This window comes from Branchiostoma floridae, chromosome 16, assembly GCF_000003815.2.
Source record: "Branchiostoma floridae strain S238N-H82 chromosome 16, Bfl_VNyyK, whole genome shotgun sequence".
Classification (NCBI taxonomy): Eukaryota; Metazoa; Chordata; class Leptocardii; order Amphioxiformes; family Branchiostomatidae; genus Branchiostoma; species Branchiostoma floridae.
In genome coordinates, this window is record NC_049994.1 from 15,793,711 (window position 1) to 15,812,095 (window position 18,385).

The 18,385-nt window shown below is 43.1% G+C and overlaps 3 protein-coding genes across 4 annotated transcripts in view; 1 reads left to right on the top strand and 2 right to left on the bottom strand.

The window, feature by feature from the left end:
• Window positions 1-5,211, bottom strand: part of LOC118432837 (laccase-1-like) — an 11,265-nt gene extending 6,054 nt beyond the window's left edge. The window contains exons 1-8 of the mRNA XM_035844457.1: window positions 4,932-5,211; window positions 3,805-3,905; window positions 3,113-3,258; window positions 2,574-2,673; window positions 1,646-1,749; window positions 1,151-1,260; window positions 670-847; window positions 97-229 (exon numbers count right to left, since the gene is read on the bottom strand). Of these exons, the coding sequence (XP_035700350.1) occupies window positions 97-229; window positions 670-847; window positions 1,151-1,260; window positions 1,646-1,749; window positions 2,574-2,673; window positions 3,113-3,258; window positions 3,805-3,905; window positions 4,932-5,211 (1,152 nt within the window). The remainder of the gene's footprint in view (window positions 1-96; window positions 230-669; window positions 848-1,150; window positions 1,261-1,645; window positions 1,750-2,573; window positions 2,674-3,112; window positions 3,259-3,804; window positions 3,906-4,931) is intronic.
• A 2,825-nt stretch (window positions 5,212-8,036) lies between these two features.
• On the top strand, window positions 8,037-13,647 carry LOC118403622 (protein yellow-like). Of its 2 annotated transcripts, none has more exons than XM_035802397.1 (8): window positions 8,037-8,225; window positions 8,785-8,944; window positions 9,439-9,560; window positions 10,157-10,256; window positions 11,064-11,335; window positions 11,901-12,024; window positions 12,159-12,261; window positions 13,147-13,647. In XM_035802397.1, the coding sequence occupies exons 2-8, from the start codon at window positions 8,789-8,791 to the stop codon at window positions 13,536-13,538; spliced, it is 1,269 nt and encodes a 422-aa protein (XP_035658290.1). In that variant the 5' UTR covers window positions 8,037-8,225; window positions 8,785-8,788; the 3' UTR covers window positions 13,539-13,647. The 2 variants fall into 2 exon arrangements, with proteins under 2 accessions (XP_035658290.1, XP_035658289.1); XM_035802396.1 differs by having other exon boundaries at window positions 8,037-8,209.
• Window positions 13,648-13,804: 157 nt separating this feature from the next.
• Window positions 13,805-18,253, bottom strand: LOC118403623 (sulfotransferase 6B1-like). Its single transcript, XM_035802398.1, has 7 exons — window positions 17,650-18,253; window positions 16,920-17,058; window positions 15,894-16,111; window positions 15,294-15,435; window positions 15,051-15,145; window positions 14,361-14,517; window positions 13,805-14,084 (listed from the first exon to the last, which is right to left on the bottom strand). Exons 1-7 carry the CDS (start codon window positions 17,659-17,661, stop codon window positions 13,975-13,977), a joined length of 873 nt encoding a protein of 290 aa, XP_035658291.1. The 5' UTR covers window positions 17,662-18,253; the 3' UTR covers window positions 13,805-13,974.
• Window positions 18,254-18,385: the final 132 nt, after the last annotated feature.

Consider the following 18,385-nt stretch of genomic DNA (forward strand, 5'->3'; position numbering starts at 1 on the left):
ACTATAAGCATATCCCTAGCCGCAATCGCAGCCACAACCCTATCCCTCACCCCAGCACTAGCCACGTATCCCACGTAGTAAAAATATAGAGCTTACCCCATAGATGTCCGTTTCTTCCAAAGTGTTTGCCCGGATCCAGTAGTTGTTGTCCTGCTGGTTTGCAGTGATGTAGAAGTCGTACCTCTCTCCCGTGTTGATGATAAACGATTCTGCACGTTGCTCTGAAATTCTGTCAGCATTAGAAATAAGGGTCGTTATGTCGCCATGGTTACATTTTTGTTGGCGTTTGAATGTGAATGGTGTTCAGCACCAGGGACATGTGTGTTTATGTGTGGATGGTGTTCAGCTCCAAGGACAGGTATGTTTTCCTGTGGATGGTGTTCAGCACTAAGGACAGGTATGTTTTCCTGGTGTGGGTATGGTGTTCAGCATAAAGGATAGGTGTGTTAACCAGTCTATGTATGGAGTCCCAAACCATGGACGTTAACCTGTGTGTTGATGGTGTTCAGCACAAAGGACAGGGAAGTTTGCCTGCCCATGAGTGGATGGTGTTCAGGGACAGGCATGTTTGCCTGTGTGTAGATGGTGTTCAGCATCAGATTCATGTGTATTTACATGTGTGTGGATGGTGTTTGCCAGCGATGTTAACGCTGTATCCCTTACTCTCACCTGTTCCCGTCAGTAGCGATCATGGTCAGCTCGTGTTGGTCGATGGAGACCCGGAAGGCATAGATCATGGCCGCGCTGATGACCCGGAAGCGATACTTGAGGCCTGTACGCACCGCAAACAGATCTAAAGGCACGTTCGGATCTTCAGCTTCCGGTCCGACACCAGAAAACCGACGGCCTGGGAAAAACGTAACTTCAAAAATTAATTCTAATCAAACCCTTCAATCATTCATCTTTGTAACCCTTGATTCCCACGTGACGTGACTACATTTTCAGAGCTTAAGAAAGATAGTGGATGTCTGAAAGCTGCGCCGACAAAGCAACATTTAGTCGTGCGAAACGGTTTAATTCTTTATGATAATCTATTTAGAGGTTTCAACGTAGGTCAACTCTTCAAGTACTCGTGTATAGCCCCCAGTCTTGCCTGGACAAAATCTTACTAATCATCGCGAGTTAGAACTGATTTGTTCAGGAAGCTAACCTTTCCCGTTGATCAGTCCTGACACGAAGGGGACTGGTCCTACCTCCGTCCCGTCAGGCTGCCGCTTGTTGTAGTAACATTCTGTATAGTTGTCGTACCCGTAGGAGAATCTGGTGGGTAATTAAGGAAATATTGTATTACCTGCAAATACCATCAGTTACAAAATCATCTTATGGGTGGAACATATTGACATGAGCTGTGTTCCTGACACATATAAATGATATATGAAGTAATGAACATAATGCTAATATCAAATTATAATATCTGGCCAGAAATCAGGCCATCTTAAGAAACGTTGTTTGTTACTGTTACAACCCCATTGAGCTGCATAATCATTGTCACCATTGTCGTTCTTTTTATCATTATCATCATCACCACCGTCATCATCATCATAGTCATCATCATCAACCATCATCATTAGCAGCTAGTGACACAATATAACCAGCATTGCCTCTCAGTAAGTTTTGGTTGTAATGTGTGGAAGGAAATGCCAACCTCGATACTTCCCAATCCACCCTCAGGTAGGTTTCCAACGAGTCCTCCCTCTGCCAGTCTTGCAGCAACACGAGGTATTCACGTGCAAACGACGGGAGACCCGGCTGTGGGGGGGAAGATACAATATGAAGCCATTTGCGCGACATTTCGTAGATATCCCAAAGTTTCAAATTATGTGCAAGTGCAATGTGTGTAGTAGCTGGTCTTGATCACGATGACATTATTTGCAAGAATTCGTCAGAATAGCTGCTGATCTTGTTGTTGCACTTACAAGCCCAATGACGGACGCAGGAGTCGACATTTAAGATGTCTGACCCTCTCTGTCCTATCCAACGAAGTACACGGATTCTACTTCCCTTTTCATCATATAACACTTTTTGTTTCTAAGTAATCAACAAGAACTACACCACTTGTAGTTGACTGGAAAGCCCCAGAATGTACTCAGATATCGTATTCTTCTTAGAGAGAAGATGGCTAAGTCGTCAGGGGTCATTGCTCAGACTCTCCCTTCTTAGTTCAGAACGGAGCAGAAAAGGAGAAAAAAAATGAAGGCAATCCAGACACAGGGAACTTAAGTTATAATACTGTAAGTAAAGTTAAGTTACGAAGGAGTAGCTAGTGTATTTCATTACACGAGTAACTGAGAACAGATAATGCTAAAGCTATCATAGATAGAGTATCACAGTTAGTAAGACTGCCATTCTAGCTGGTAAACACAGATCGTCTCCGTATCTAAAGTTATCCGTATCTTGCGATGTCTGTATAACCTAGTCCGAAAAACAAACCTCGTGTATCGATAAACGTAATGCTGTTATTGCATACTTGATTGTTACCCTAACCAGCCCTTGATAATATCCCGCGGCTAGTTGGGTAGCCCTGGCTGTATTTCTCTCTATACAGTGGAATAAATCAAATCAAATCAACATACCTCATCCTCCAGTACGATAAGCGCCCCGTACAGACCATCAGTACGGAACGTGCCATAGTGCGCGTGCCACCAATGGGTCCCGCCTTCGGAGGCGTTGAATCTACGAAATCAAGTGGACAGACTACAGAAGCCAGAATAAAAACATTGAACGGGGCTGGCTGGAAAGATAGCAGAAATTTGGCAAAATAGAAGAATAGTAGTGTTTGCTACCTCGGCCAACTTACTCCTCCTGGCATAATATTTGTCTATTTGGTCAATTTCTGCTATTTTTCCAGCGACTTGTGGATCCTAGATGCTACCATTGAATAGCCATTGAATTCACCGCATTCCAGTTACGGCGGCCATTTGGGATATTCCGGGGTCATTGCACCGCTCTTCAAGTAAGAGGGGTAAAACTATTACTGAAGATGGCCTGACTATACAATGACATAATACATGCTGTCAATCCTTGCCAGCCTCATTTTGGTGCAATGACCCTGGAAAACCCAAAATGGCCCCCCAAACTGGAATGCGGTCTATTGACTATCAATCACTTATACCTGTATGTGAATCTCTCCCCTGGGTTGATGGGGCATTGTGACACGCCACCCACCCCGTCCATCCAGGGCGTGTTGTGCTGGGTGATGCCGTGCCAGTGGATGGAGACGCCCTCTTGTATCAGCTGGTTTCGTACGTGAACAACCACCTAGATGACAGAAAGAGTTGCTCAGTTCGTGCAGACCCTTACAGTGCCTAGTGGCACATAGATCAGTTCGGATGTTTCAGTTGCCGTTAGCCCTTCCCCTGTAACGTGATCGGGGCACCTCCGAAAACATGAAACCCAATTTTTCGTCCCTACCGCAAAACGGATGCAGCCCGAACCGAGTTGTCCCGACCCAGGATTGAAACGTCCGTCTGTAATACTGACCAAACTACATATATCCACATCATTTGCATATGCTACACTCGGGCTGAGAGGTAACGGACGTTAACGTTGCCTCAATACTTTGTCACACTTTCCCAGAACATACCCTGTAGCGACCGTACAGCGATCAGAATGTGTGAGCTTTGATTTCATGATTTTAATGTGATACAAAGTGTAAACGTATGATCAAAAAGACAACAAAACACACAAAGAAAAAAAGTTCTTTATCTATGAAATTCGTTGAGTGATAAGTGCAATGTTTAGTTTGTCAGTGATCGCGGCGCGGTCGTTGAAAAGCAGGTGAAAGGTACATGTATATAAACATACCTGGGCATTTTTCCAGACGACTATAGTGGGACCTGGCAAGGTGCGGTTCACCAGGACCACCCTGGTGTAGGAGCCGTCAGCGGCAACCACAGTGTCTACCTCTGTGTGAAGAAACATAACAACATTTAACCACCATTTCATCAGAGTTCAATCGACGATCACTTTTATTCACTGATCAACTTTTTTCACAAATTAAAGTGCATGCTCTTACACGGGCAGGTCTAGTTTTTTTTTGCTCAGGATACAATTCGTTCCGTAACTTGATACATTCCTGCCAAGTGCGCTGCACGGCTGTTTACATAGAATCACGGGACTGGAACCGTGTCAGTACATACCTGACACGGAGGTTTGTTAAATGATAAACAAGCTATCTGATGAATCCTTAATGCTCTTTCTCTTATTGTCACCACCATATCAGTAACGTTAGTATCGTGCTCATGCATCTAGATAAAAAACAAAAACAACTAACATCCTTTAACTTTCTGCCACCCCCAGCAATGTCAGCTAGTACATCTAAACTGAAACACTAGCGAGACAAAGAACTTGAAAGAAGACACTTCGGTGGAAGAAATGCACCAATACTGGCGTGTAGACAGCGAAAATCACATTTCCCCTCCTATATGCGAAATGAAATCGCCACGAACATAACGAATTTACTGTATTTGATTCTTCCCTTCTTTACTGTCATCTCGGCACGGTAGTCCTTACCGTGACAAGACACAACATGAAACCTAGGTGGGAGATATGGCCCAATAGTGGTATGCAGAACAACATTGTTGACTTTGTCCCATGACCGACATTGCAATACTGGCAACAAGAGTCTTGTGTATTGAACCACTGGCACAGACAGTATCTTACACTAGCTACTAGTAGTCTCGAGCGTTTTTGTTCACCAAACGCACCAATAACGTTTTAAAATGGGCCTTTAAGAAATTATCAACAGACTGTAAGATCAAGCAAGTGTAAGTTCAAATAAGAAGGCCAAGATAGCTACTAGAAACGCCAAATAAACTGCAACCAACACGCAAACAGCGTACATACTTGAGGGGCGAGGTGGGAGAGACGCTCATTCGTCGTAGCGCGACGTGAGAACCTAGACAAGTTCAAAGAATAAAACAGCAAATCACCTTCTGGAGTCATGGGAAACGTCTTCCCACAATTTGTCGGATCGTCGCGGTCCGTGTCCCTTCTCTCGAACTGGTTAAAGCCGGTAAGCCGTACCGGGGTTCCCGCCTGGGTACCCTCGTCATACAGGAACATGGTCTCCCAGTGTACCACGTCCCAGTAGAACTCGTACAGGTCCTTCCTCGGGGGTTTCTGAACGAAGTTGACGAACTGGGCCGCCTCTGCCAGGGACACTATTACCAATATTAGGCACAAAGCTGTAACATACTTCTGAAACGTCATCGTGCAACAGACTTCTGAAACGTCCTATGACAACGTTAGCTACTAGTATATAGGTAGGGTGCGTAGTCCAGTGGTTTGCGGCCCTGCCTCTGGAACTAGAAGCCGTGAGCGTGCATAGTCCAGTGGTTAACTGTGGAACTAGAAGCCGTGAGTTCGATCCCGGCTGTGTCGCTCAACTAACATGCGCGCTACTGCAAAGGGTCACAGACCTTAGGATGGGATGTTAAGCCGTGGTCCACTGTTCATTGTGCTAGTCAGAAAGATAGGGGAATTTCTCTGGTACAATCAACCTGTAAATACTGTACATAGCGCCTGTTCTTCAAGTCTGTCACGTCCAGTGGAAGAATAGCTCTGCAGTCAACTTAAGTGGTTCCAGATCAATTTACTTTCACTTTCACGCGAGTCAATGAAACTCTATCCGACACAACCATTTGTGGTCGAATGGATGGGATGTTGAACGTATTAGGAAAGAATCTGAATATTGGCCAAAGAGTTTGCGCAAAAGTTAAAACAATGCTATAGATCGCTAAAGGTTATGTACATGTCACAGTGGAGATCACAATCCAGGAGAATCGCCGATCCTCCTAGGAGAAACTACGATAGATATAAGAAACAGATCCCGATCGCAATCTGTACTAGTAGAATCGGCGATTCTCCTAGTATAGATTGCAATCGGGATTTCTCCTAGGAGAAACTCCGATCCAAACTCAAACGATGCTAAGATGTATGAAACAGCAATAATTTTTTTGATAAACAATGATTTTATTCGGTATGGTATTAATGCAAACCTACTAACCCATTACCAACTACACTCAAGCCTACTTGTGTCACTTCTACAATGTTAACTTCACCGAAGACTATCACACTTGAGTCACTTCTGCAACTTTACTCAAGGTACACTATAGTGTATAGCATCACTTTCATGGTAAATTTCATGTGAGTATGTTTTCTGATAAAGTAGTTTCTGATAAAGTAATTTCTTTTAAAGTACAGCAAAAATCTTATAATATGTGAAAGACACCAACAGGTGATCAAACAATGTGTCAGTATGCAAATTTCACGGCTTTGGAAGAACAATAACAACTGTAAAGTTGTCAAACAGGTGTCAAAAAATCAAGCAGAGTTTCAAGATATTACTAACAATTTCACACCTACAAATGTATTGAGTACATTCACTAGTCAGACGTGTATGGCTTGAGCGTAGTTGGTAATGAGTTAGTAGGTTTGCATTTGAAACTGAATAAAATCATTGTTTATCAAAATAATTATTGCTGTTTCATACATCTTAGCATCGTTTGAGTTTGGATCGGAGTTTCTCGTAGGAGAGATCCCGATTGCAATCTGTACTAGGAGAATCGCCGATTCTACTAGTACAGATTGCGATCGGGATCTGTTTCCTATATCTATCGTAGTTTCTCCTAGGAGAAACTCCGATCGCGATCTCTCCTAGGAGGATCGGCGATTCTCCTGGATCGTGATCTCCACTGTGACATACACATGGCGGATGACACAACGCACTTCCATAAGGAACATTTTATGAGCATTTCAATTCATCAAGCAAACACTAATTCCTTTTTTTACCTTCGCTACTTTATGTTTTCAGGTCTGTCTGTCTGTCTCAATCTGCAAATGTATGTTGGACAAAATTTAGAACACCACACGCTGGGGTTCGTGACAGTTACTGCATTTAAATCCATGGCACGAATGTTTGTTTACAAATCTTAAACAGTGTAAAAGGTCACGCAAAGGTACTAGGTGTGCCTGTTGAACTTGAACACTCAAAACAAGGGAAGTTTCATTTGTACTAATGAAGGTGATAGACGGTCGTCGAATCATTTACTGAAGAATTTAAAGGTCTACTACGTAATATTTGAACAAAACAAAAAGTAGCTTTTCCTACTTTTTCTTTACATTATTAGTTCAATCAACCCTATAGCATTGCATACCAATATTTACAGAGAGACGCTGCGACATCATTGCACCAAATAAGCATGTATAAAAATTGTGATATTTCAACAAACAGATGGGTTCAGGCCTGGTCACTGCCTGGCTGGTGTTCCTTATCAGCCTGGCTTCCCAGTGGGGGGCCAGTTGACAGTTTCCTTTGAGTACAGTAGGTTAGTATTCTGTACAAGGTTTCTTGCAGTTTTGAAGGGAATATGACCTCAGCTTGTTGATACCCTACAAAATAGACTAATAAGTTCATGATTATATGCTATTTTAGAATGATTAGATATGGGTGTTTCCAAAGAAGAAGATCTCCATTGTGTTATTTATCTGCAGTCTGCCATGCATGTGCTAACTGATTATCCCACCCCGGGGGACCTACTGGTGGCAAGCTGTTTTACAAACAGGAGGGTCTAACTAGGGGGGACACAAGGTTACAGTGGGCCTAGAGCAGAATGTTTTGTAGGCTAACCTTTATGTTGCAAACGTGAAAAAATGACACAAAAGTGTCAAAAACTGTCAAAAAGTGGAAGTAAATCTGAAATTTCTTAGTTCTAGAATATTTGAAATTTGAGCGCAAAAAACTACGTAGTAGACCTTTAATAAAGGCAAGTTGTGCATCGAATTCAAAGAAGACTTTGTTCAATTGATCTACCCACCTGATAAAACTATTCACGGATGAAACAAGGGAAGCAGTCAAGCTCAGTTGGTGTTACGGATTATATGTAGTGTATTTATATGTTTGAGTATGAGATATTTGAAGCCTACAGGCAAGAGTCTCAACACCCTACAACGGAGCGGTCGTGACCCCATTGCAACCGCTCCGCCTAGCGCCACTGGCATGAAACGCATCTGTTTTTACTTACATAACTGAAATACTGACCGTTAGTCGACCCCGACAATCGGCTGATAGTTCAGCATGATATATTGGCCGTACAGCGAGATAGTGTGTGCCCAATGAGGTTCTTTGGTGTGTGTGACACTGTTCAGTAGCTGACTGTGAACAGAGAGAGCTCACAGATCTTGACCTCCACTTCTCTTCACATCCAAGGTATTAGTTCTGTCAGGTACTGTTTCTTCATGTCAGTAGATTGGTAACAACGTGTACAAAGCGGACTAGTCAGACAAACGCGAGGAATTTGGACGAACAGAAGTTTAGCCAATCAGGGTCAATACGAGTATTTGATGTAGGGCTTTGTTGTTCGGTCCCTTTCGCTAACATAGGACAGTTTATGTGGTGTTCATAGGTTTGGGATATAACGTTACACGAGTGGGTGGGTGGGTAAAGGCCGAATCGTACTTTATAGTAATAAGTCGATAATGGGTATAATTTAGTAGCCTGGAGTCCAGTCTTAAGATCAGATTCCACGATTGCTACCCCGGCTGTTAGATAACAAGGCTGCAAGTTAATAATTTACCTCGCCAAAATCGTCATGGAAGCACCAACATGATCCAAGCAGATGTTGGGTGTGGAAGATAATGTAGTGCGTTTCTGATTTCCCAGAGTTTCTTCTATTGGGCATTGACCCGATGGACGTATATGTACTATTTGAGTTAATTAATGAATACCACAACTGTATAGTTTCCTCAAATACGTGTTGACAATATAACCACCACCCTTGACAGAAACATGGCGGAACACACGAGGTACTACGTATGCGTGCTCCTACTGACGTCATGTTGTGGCATGCTGGGAAGGACCCGCGCAGTGCATGTTGGGGAAGCGACTCTGGTGTATCAGTGGGCAACGTTGGACTACGACTGGCCAAGCAACGCCATGCGACAGGTCTCATTATTTCCTTCGCTAATTGTTCTATCAGAAAGAGAGAAAAATGAAGATAAGCCTCTGTCATGTAGTAAGTTTCTCCTCTTAAACCACCTACCTGACTAAAATGGCCGATTTTGTCCGAACAAACTCACCAATGTTCGTCGTTTTCGTTAAACTGGATGTGTTGTCTCGACATACACGATACAGAAGTTACTCAAGCAAATGGGTAAGTTTTGGTAAGCGAGCAAACATTTTAGACATCATCCTCTGCCTTTCATCGCGATTCGCCTCCATTGACATAAGATAGTGGTTTGAAAAACAAAAACTGCAAAAACGTATCCAGTTACTTGAGCAACTCTTTTTTTATTGCGTGCTATATTACCTGGTTATCTTACCTTCATCAAGTTGTAAGATATTTGTGAATCAATTGTAGAAGTTGCTGTCCACAAACATGATGAAGACACACAAGCGTCACGGAAAACGTAAATAAATGACATTTTATTGTGTTCCAGAGTGCTATAGATGAGGGACGGTACATACCCGAGAACATCATCGCCACGGGCATAAAAGTGTACGGGCAGGTGGTGTACCTGACCACCCCCCGCTGGCGGGATGGCAATCCGGCCTCTCTCAGGTAGGCGGTGGGAATTATTCTAAATTCTATCTATCTTTCTGTCTTTCTCGTCAATTATCTGCCATTTTCATTTTGTTTTAATAGCGGCGCCAATATAAGCTGTTTCAACTTGAGTGGACCGCTATCTGTATTTTGCTTATGTATGTCTGTCCAATAAAAAATATTTTAGCGGATCTTGGACCTTCTTCAGCCATACTGACCATTCGTCTTAGGGGCATCAACTTGTTACCCCAAACACAAAGCAGATTGCTCATAGTGAAAAGGTTTTAAGTTTGTTCCAATAAGAAAACTCACCATAAATTTTCGGTCGAGAACTCCGACCTTCGTCAGATGGATGACTCGCTGTTGTGATGTTCCGGAGTAGTGTGTGTTCAACTTCCATACCCTTCCCCAAATGCTGAGTGCTAAGCAGAGAAATCAGCATGTGCCATTATTAGAGTCTTAAGTAATTGTATTACTCGATGGTGGATAGAACTCGCGGCCTACCAAATACAATGCGAACACTCTGCCCACTTCGACATTGCACCGTTAACTAGATTGGGCATACGAAATTCAAACCGTTAACGAGCTTATAACTTATCCCTCCGTTTATTCAGCGCCGTGGTGGAGACTTCTGACGGGCGGAATGTGCTGCGACCCTTCCCGAGCTGGGAGATGAACCAGCTCGGCAACTGCTCCGCACTTCAGTCTGTGCAGGTGGTTCCGTTCTCTCCATACCCCTACTGTTAGCGCTGTTCTTAATGAATAGAAATACTTAAGTGCGTCAGATGGAGATTCTTGTCGCGCATGGATACTGTCTTCCTGCCACCGTCGTTTCTGTTTAGAGATTCACATTGACTAGGTTGTGTTACACAGTCTGTCCTTGTCGGGGTTAACTCCCCCAATTTAGACCAAAAAGTAGTTACTCAAGCAACTGGATGTGGTTTTGAAACGGTCAGACGTTTCGGATAGAATCCACTATCCTTCGTCAGTGACACTGAAGTGATCTGGAAGAAACAGGTCTTTTATACTGTAACTATGAATGAAGACAATTTCAGATGTCCAATAGGAAACGTTGTAAGACAATTCAGACTGAAGACAATTTGGATTCCAAAGAAAACAAAGGTAAGGCAAAGTCAAGCTGCAGACACTTTGGATTTCAAAGGATAGCAAGGCTAAGACACAGTTAATGCAAATGAGTCAATTAGTCAATTCCCCCAATTTAGGCTTAGGTCCCAATTGGAAAACCTGACGGATACCTGTGCAATTGGGACCAAAGCCTTAACAGGCGTTGATGCGATACCAGAGGTCGGCAGTTTTTTTTTTTTTTTTTGGAAACAGTGAGCCACGTGTAGTGTGTGTGTCTATCAAAGCACCAGATAGTATTTTCTGCCACATAAAGATCACTGGTATTGAAAAAAAAGCTGCTTCTCTGACATTTTGCATATGAATACTTCTTGTATTAATTGCTTCTAAACTTTATTTAGCTACCTTTTTAGTTGACCGGTTTCTCTTGTATTAAAGAGCATGGAAGTCGACCCGCTGGGGCGCATGTGGATCGCTGACGTGGGCGGAAGCTGTGCACCAAAACTCATCATCTACGACATCGAGACCGATGACGTCATCAGAACGTACACATTTCCCGCTGACGTGGCCAACACGAACACCACCTACCTGAACGACATTGTGATTGACACATCCGCAGACGATCCGGAGGACTGGTTCGCGTATATTTCGAACTCGCGAAGCCCTGGCGGTCTCGTGGTATATGACTACAGGCGGGACTCCTCACACAAGTTTGTTCGCTCGTTTTTAATTTGCACGTTTTTAATTTGCAATCTCTAATAGTTGAACGTCTTTGGTTGAATTCAATTGTGCTTAACGTTAAAAGCCTTCCTGGATTTCTTTTCTAAAACTGTATACAAACATACATACAACAGAATTACCATCCAATGTCTCTAACTTAATAAACATTGAATAGAATAATATTAGCTGAGGCTACATATCATCATCAATTATTTAGGGAAGCAAACTTTGAGAACTAATATACGATGTCACAGACTTGTCTGACTTGTTATATTATCATATTGTCACCACCATCTATCCAAGGCGAGTGCTAGGAGCGAAGGTGAATAGAATGTGCTATAATATCATATGAGTATTGAAATAAAGCCACTAAACATGTCTCCCGTCTCATAACGCGAGTCGGAGGACGCTACAAGCTAACTGCTTCTTACCGAGCCACGAAAATTTAGAACGGCATACTTTCCCTTGTTGCTGTGCATTTAAGAAAAGAATGTACGATTGATCATATCACTTTAATATAATACCTTTCTGTTCCGTTTTCCACTGTTCTACCAGAGTTTTTGACGCCAGCATGAGTGTGGAACCGGACGCAAAGGTCATGACGATCAACGGTCGGAACTACACCTTTGACGTGGCGGCTGACGGGATCGCTCTGTCACCGCTGGGGGACAACATGAAGGTCAGCATATTTATCTTATCAAATACGGTCAGACACGGCCTTTTTATTCATTTGTTTGGAGAAGCAATATCTGGTTGTACTATAGGTAATTGCAGACTGTGCCGTAATGTCAGTGTTCTTGTCATATTGTCCAGGTTTACTACTGCGCACTAAGCGGCTATCACCTGTACTCTGTTCCGACCAGCGTCATCAAACAACCCGTAGTGACGGACATCAGCAGCAGTGTGACGCATGAAGGTAAGGGCTCATCTTTCAACTTCACTAAAGACTGCGTCACAATTCAGGCGAACGCCGGCTGATCTTTTAGATAAGCTGGAGCTCGCCTTAGCGTCGACCGTATTTTCACTGAAAATCTGCCCCGTCACAGATTGGACTGAGCTCGGTACTTCATTCTGGAAAGTTTAAGTTATTGTCTTTTCTGCCTTTTTGGTGCACAGCTGGCATCACACAGAGATTTTAATCCAAACGGACGAGCTGTTACAAATCGCCCGACGCCCTAGTAATCGCCAGGACGTCGGCCGTGCTTTGTGTTCTTCTTCTCGTCACCTTAGAGAAGTGACTATGGAAGCTAAAGAGGTCTTCCTCCCTCTAGCATATCCAAAATGTGTCAATTCCAAACCTTGTGAGAACTTTAATCTTCAGTTATGTTGCCATTAGTTTGCTCTTTCCTAGTAGATAGCATCTTGCTCCATCACCTTGGGCGACCCCCTTTGTGTTGGTGAAAAAAAGCTAGGCTGGAATCCATTCTACTTTACACAACTTCATTCCACCATTCTGCGGACAAGCGATGAGAGAGCTTCAATAGGCTAGATTGTATAGTTTCCCCGACTGTTTCCTTTTCGTCTGTCTGTCTCTGTGTCTGTCTGTCTGTTTGTCGGACAGGTGGTCAGTTAGCCTCCAATATCTATGAACCGATTCTGTCGAACGCCATATCGAACAAATAGAGCCCCCTATTCTATTTCGAACACCTCCGTCAAAAACAGCCCTAGTGGGACAGAAATGGCCAATGGAAAATGATATGTTTTCTTTATTGAAGACCAAAGACGATATATCTCATGTAACCTCCTTGAATCTATAGATAATACGTTTACGTGTGTAAGAATTTCTCTACTTGCCTAACAGGACGTAAGGTGTCCCAGAGTGACGGGCTGGTTGTGTCCCGGGAAGGGAACCTGTACTTCGCAGCCCTGCACCTCAACGCCGTCTACCGGTGGGACACCACGTCATCACAAGACGCGTCCTACGCGCACGAGCTCGTTTCTGATGACGTCACCATGCGTTGGGCTGACACCCTCGCCTTCGATGACGACGGCTACTTGTGGTTTATTGCCAATAGGCTGCACATGTGGCGTGCGAACGAGCTGACTTTCACAGGTTCGGAACCAAACTTCGTGGTGTGGAAGGTGCATGTTGGAGAGAAGTCCTACATGCACAAGAGTGGCGCGAAATCAGTCAGGGCCGATTTGATGTTGTGTTTGGTGGCAGTACTGTATGTCGCCATCCGCGAAATGTAACTAAGTCCTTACCTCACTAACGAAATAAAGTACAATGCTAAACTTTCTTCCAACACTAAGGTGTACTTACTTACTTATCCTCTTCGTCCCTGGTGAGACATAAGGCCACACTAAGGTGTACACTGATAAAATTTTCAACGACAACTGTCGTCTTCTTCTTCAAGATCAATACTGACCAATGACTTCCTGATTAGTTACAGACACGTTATTTCATGGATACGTGACGTCAGCATTTGATCAAACGTGCCAGGAACATTTGGCAACATTATGTATACTGTAACGTAGACTTTCAATGCAGTATTTCCTGACTACAGAACACACAAAGAACACACTTCATTAATCAACATAACTAAATGCATCCCCAGTAAAACACATTAAAGTTCGTGCCTTTCACGGAGGTTTGATTCTCCCGAAATCTTGTTTCTTTTTTTTCTTTTTACTCAAAGTCAAACTGCAGGCCCGTTCCCTCCAGTCTCTCCATGTACTTTGCATCGTACGCCTTACTCTGGGAATGTGTAAAAGTATTCTTCCAGTCGCCAACCACACCTACAATAACATAAATCGTTACCAATATTGAGCTAGTTCTAGGTAAGCACTATATATTGCACGATGACATCAATATTACGATAGCAGTATTGTTATTGTATCTTTAGAAATACAAGCCACGTCATTCATTTACAGAAAAGATAAGAAGATATGGAAATTAAGAAACTTTAAACAAATATCACTGTGAAAGTCGTCATGTATTAATGAAGATTAGTCAAACACAACCCTTCAAATGTTAACAAGATCGATTAGTGGACAAAAATGCCAACGTTTTACCTTTCCTAGCCATGAAAGGTTTTGCAGGAATCCGTGACTCGGCCCAGTCAGCCTTCAGACTATCGAAAGTACAGGACTCGACAATACCTGAGAGAGTGACGTCATCCAATCTAATGTCCAATAATGTCATGATCTTCCTAATAGCACTGGTCAAGTCCTGTGAGAAAAAAAAGCGAGTCTTGGGTCTCTAACTATCTTTAGGTCTACCTTGTCCCTCCAACGACCTGGACGTCAAGGGACTAGGTAGGTAGGTTGTTTTTTTTACACAACGTCGACGTCGGGGACACGACGAGCGTCGAACTCAGGACCTCTGGCTTCTAAGACTCTACCATTTGCGCCACATATGACGCCAAGACGCCATATTCTTAACGTTGGAAAGTTAGTTGTCTTTTTGTCCGTGATAGTATACTGAGGATACCAATCCATGGGAAGTTTATATAGCTGGAATTGAATATGCTTAGATTTTTGGGCAGATCTTTTATGATAAAGCCCCCTTTACAAATCAAGAATTTAGCTCGACGGAGTTGTATGCGAGCTTTAAATTACGAGGAGGCCTGACCATGATGCCGACGAACCAATGGCAGAGTTTCTTCGTCGGCATCAGGGTCATACCTCCTCGTAATTTAGAGCTCGCTGACAACTCGGCCGAGCTAAATTCTTGATTTGTAAAGGGGGCTTAAGGACGCCGACCTTGTTCATGTCTTCATACTTCAGAAACAGGAAGTGGGGGTCGTCTCGCATCTGCCACCAGCCGAGCGCGTGGTCGTAGAAGTCACCACCAAGTGCTAATGGTATTGTGGAAAACACAGGAATTCGAAATGCGTAAGTCAACTCATCGAGGAAAGATATTATTTTACTCATTTGTATTTGTTTTGAACGGCATTCGTATCTACATTGAAGGTTTTGCCGTGAATTGCATACAATATCACTTACTTTTTCCGTCAAGAAAATCTTGTGCGCACTGGTCCCAAGATGGGAAACATGCGGAGTTATGCAGAAGCCTGACCTTGTGTAGGAAGTGGTACAGAGACACTGCCGTGTCTTTCGGGTTCCTCATAACGACTATGACTTTTATCTGGAAAGGAAAGAAAACTGTGATAGGATAAGCCCATTCTACACATATCAATAAAGAATATCATATTATACACAGTTAGAGACTTACTTTTACACACTCCATTTTGTTGGATGAACTTCCCACACACCCAAAATATTATACATTGTTATACAATGTTTTGAAAATACTAAGCTTGATATCAATGATGTGCAATAATTTAGAACTAATAAAGCAGGCTGATGGGGGAAAGGCAAGTACACCAATTCTTCCTTACTTTAACAAATAACTATGAATAAATGCAAACAAAAAATCGAAACCATAGCATAGGACAAAACTTTCCAAAAGATACAAGATACAAAAACCGGACGTCTTGCTTGCTGCAGTACCAAAGTCGCCCACCGGGGCACGCTCGAGGACACAGAAACGAGCCTCAAACTATATCTTTTTTACATCTTAATGATGTATTAAACATAGGATACCTTTCCTTTGGGAGTGGATATCATTTTAGGCGCCAGATGCCACGGCAGATGCGTGTGGACGATCCGCGGCGATGGTTGGTCGGCGAGGATCACGTGAGTTGGTTTGCCAAACCCTGGTACCTCCGCTTCCAGGTACCACGGTATGTCTTTCGCATGTATCGCCATCTTCCCAGCAGCCCTCATCAGCTTGTTGACGATCTCAATGGTCCAGTTCGTACCTAGCACAAATGTTCATGTAAAATCACCACCATTTATAATTTGTTTTAGCCTCCTTCACCGGCGTCTCTAGGGACTTGTGGGGGGGGGGGGGGCGTCGATTCGCGATTTGTTATCCAGGAATACGACGGGAAAGGAAAATATGCCGGGAAAGGAATAATGCCGGCAGAGGAATATATACCGGGGTGTGGGGGGTGTGGCGTCCCCGACCTCAACAAAATAACAACAACTTTCGCCAAGTCCCTAGAGACGCCGGTGAAGGAGGCTAAATTTGTTTCAGGTAAACCGTCTGTAGTAGCCTGGAGTCCAGGCTTGTTGTGCCATTATTAGTCACTAGGAAGCGTACCTTAAGGGAGCGACTAAGAGCACAACAAGGCTAGATTACAGACTACGCCTGTAGACACACAATATGTGTACAATAGGTGCAAGCTGCCTAGCGGACTGAAAGGTTTGACGTACTCACACCAAAATGGAGCCTTACTCTTACCGGTAAGTGTAGAGTGTTCCTTAACGTAGTCAAGGTGTGACCCTCCTAAAACTCGGGAACCTTTTGATAGAACCATCCTAATACGCCTTAAATTTTTCCTAAGGGCATAACTTTGAGTGTGAGTTAGTGCCCAACTTTGAGCCCGCCTAGTATTTGAAATCAACAACCTAACTTCAAGGCCACCTAATCGTACTAAACCGTTACAGACCTCCATGGCAACTGCCATTACTGTTATATACCTGTTGGTTGAAAGAATGCCCTAACAATGGTATTATACTTTCCTCTAGGGCAACTGATGTTCCTTCTACGCTTCGATCCCTTACCTGCTTTCAAATACGTCACAATGACGATATCGTCATCGCGTATGACGTAATCAAGCATGTTGTCCACCATCTCTTTTGTTGTCAGCAGTGGGTCGAAAAACGCTCCTTTGTACTCAAATAACTTTGGCATCTTGTTTTGCTGTGAACTCGAGCAACAAGCAAATAAGTACTTTGTCTGATCAACAGAATATTTGTTATCATACTAATTATGTAACGCTAGGTTAAGATAACATGTTTTGTTCAGAGTATGTTTTACTCAGTTGTTAACACGTAACAAGGACTGGAAGTCTATAAGGATATGGATTTTGAGACTATGTCTGGAGCAATGTCTTTTCTTCCTGTCACGGAAACATTATACCCGAGACAGCCTCGACTCACTCACAGCGAGGACTAAACATTATTTTCAAATGCCTAAATCTAGGTTGACGATAATAACATTGAAGCAGAGTAGAGGTTAAGGTCAATAACCTAAGAGATAAACAGAAGAGGTCATGCCAGGTCAACAGAACGTACGCAGACAATATCAGTGAACTTAACGACAGTATGATTATTCTATTTTTGTAAGAATTAAAGACTCAAATCCTAAGGACGGCTTGTCGCTTTGAAGTACAAGAGGACATTTTGAGAACATATTATAATATTGAACGTTTCCGTCATTCAAGAACCAAAAAAGGGTTCTAGACACCCACAAAACTACAATTTTTATACAGGTAAGCAACTTGCAACTCACATTTTGCTGCATGCGAACCCTTAAGCTTTCGCAAAATACAGGAACTTCGTAAGGACTACAACAGTTAGTATATATTGATATGTAAGAGGGTACAGGCAGAAAATATGGGGTAAGTCCAAAGTTCAGATTGTTGGTCTCGTGACTAACTCGTCGAACTTGTTGACTGACCTCACAGAGGTGACGGTATTGTAAACAATAGTAGGCATGAGGTCACACCCTTTAGACTATGTTTATGATAACTTTATTGCTCAACAATTGTATTTGACATCTATGCCAACGTGTGTTGAAAGGGACTTGCAGATTTCCAAACACAGTAGACCTTGATACGCAGTGTTTATTCCTGACTCGGGCAACTTTCCAGCTTTTTCCTCAGTTTCTTCCCTTCTACTCCAGTCTGACCCCTCTGGGCCATACCATTCCTCTACCTACAAAGCCCCCGGGGATTTTCTTCAACATATAACAACGTGTACCGGAAACTTATCTTGCTCTGCAAAAGACTTTGTGGTATAAGTTGAAACTCAAGTACAGTCTATTTAGCCTGGGTACCATCCGGATAGTAGTTCGCTCCTATGTTCGCTTCTGCTATCCAGACGGAAACACAGTGAAGCGACTGTATATAGTGTATAGTGAATGTCAGAGCTAGAAGCGACGGTATATAGTACATAATGAACGCCAGAGCAAACTACTTTCCGGATGGTACCCAGGCTACAGTCTATTGTCATGTATTCATAATACA

What these genes read in the sequence shown, in the direction of transcription:
- LOC118403622 (XM_035802397.1), top strand. Translation starts at nt 8,789, where the DNA reads ATGGCGGAACACACGAGGTACTACGTATGCGTGCTCCTACTGACGTCA. An exon ending in AGGCGGGACTCCTCACACAA is followed by an intron (nt 11,336 to 11,900) that starts GTTTGTTCGCTC and finishes CTGTTCTACCAG; the next exon opens with AGTTTTTGACGCCAGCATGA. An exon ending in CGCTGGGGGACAACATGAAG is followed by an intron (nt 12,025 to 12,158) that starts GTCAGCATATTT and finishes CATATTGTCCAG; the next exon opens with GTTTACTACTGCGCACTAAG.
- LOC118403623 (XM_035802398.1), bottom strand. An exon ending in TGTGACGTATTTGAAAGCAG is followed by an intron (nt 16,112 to 16,919) that starts GTAAGGGATCGA and finishes CATTTGTGCTAG; the next exon opens with GTACGAACTGGACCATTGAG. An exon ending in TATCCACTCCCAAAGGAAAG is followed by an intron (nt 15,436 to 15,893) that starts GTATCCTATGTT and finishes TTTCCTTTCCAG; the next exon opens with ATAAAAGTCATAGTCGTTAT.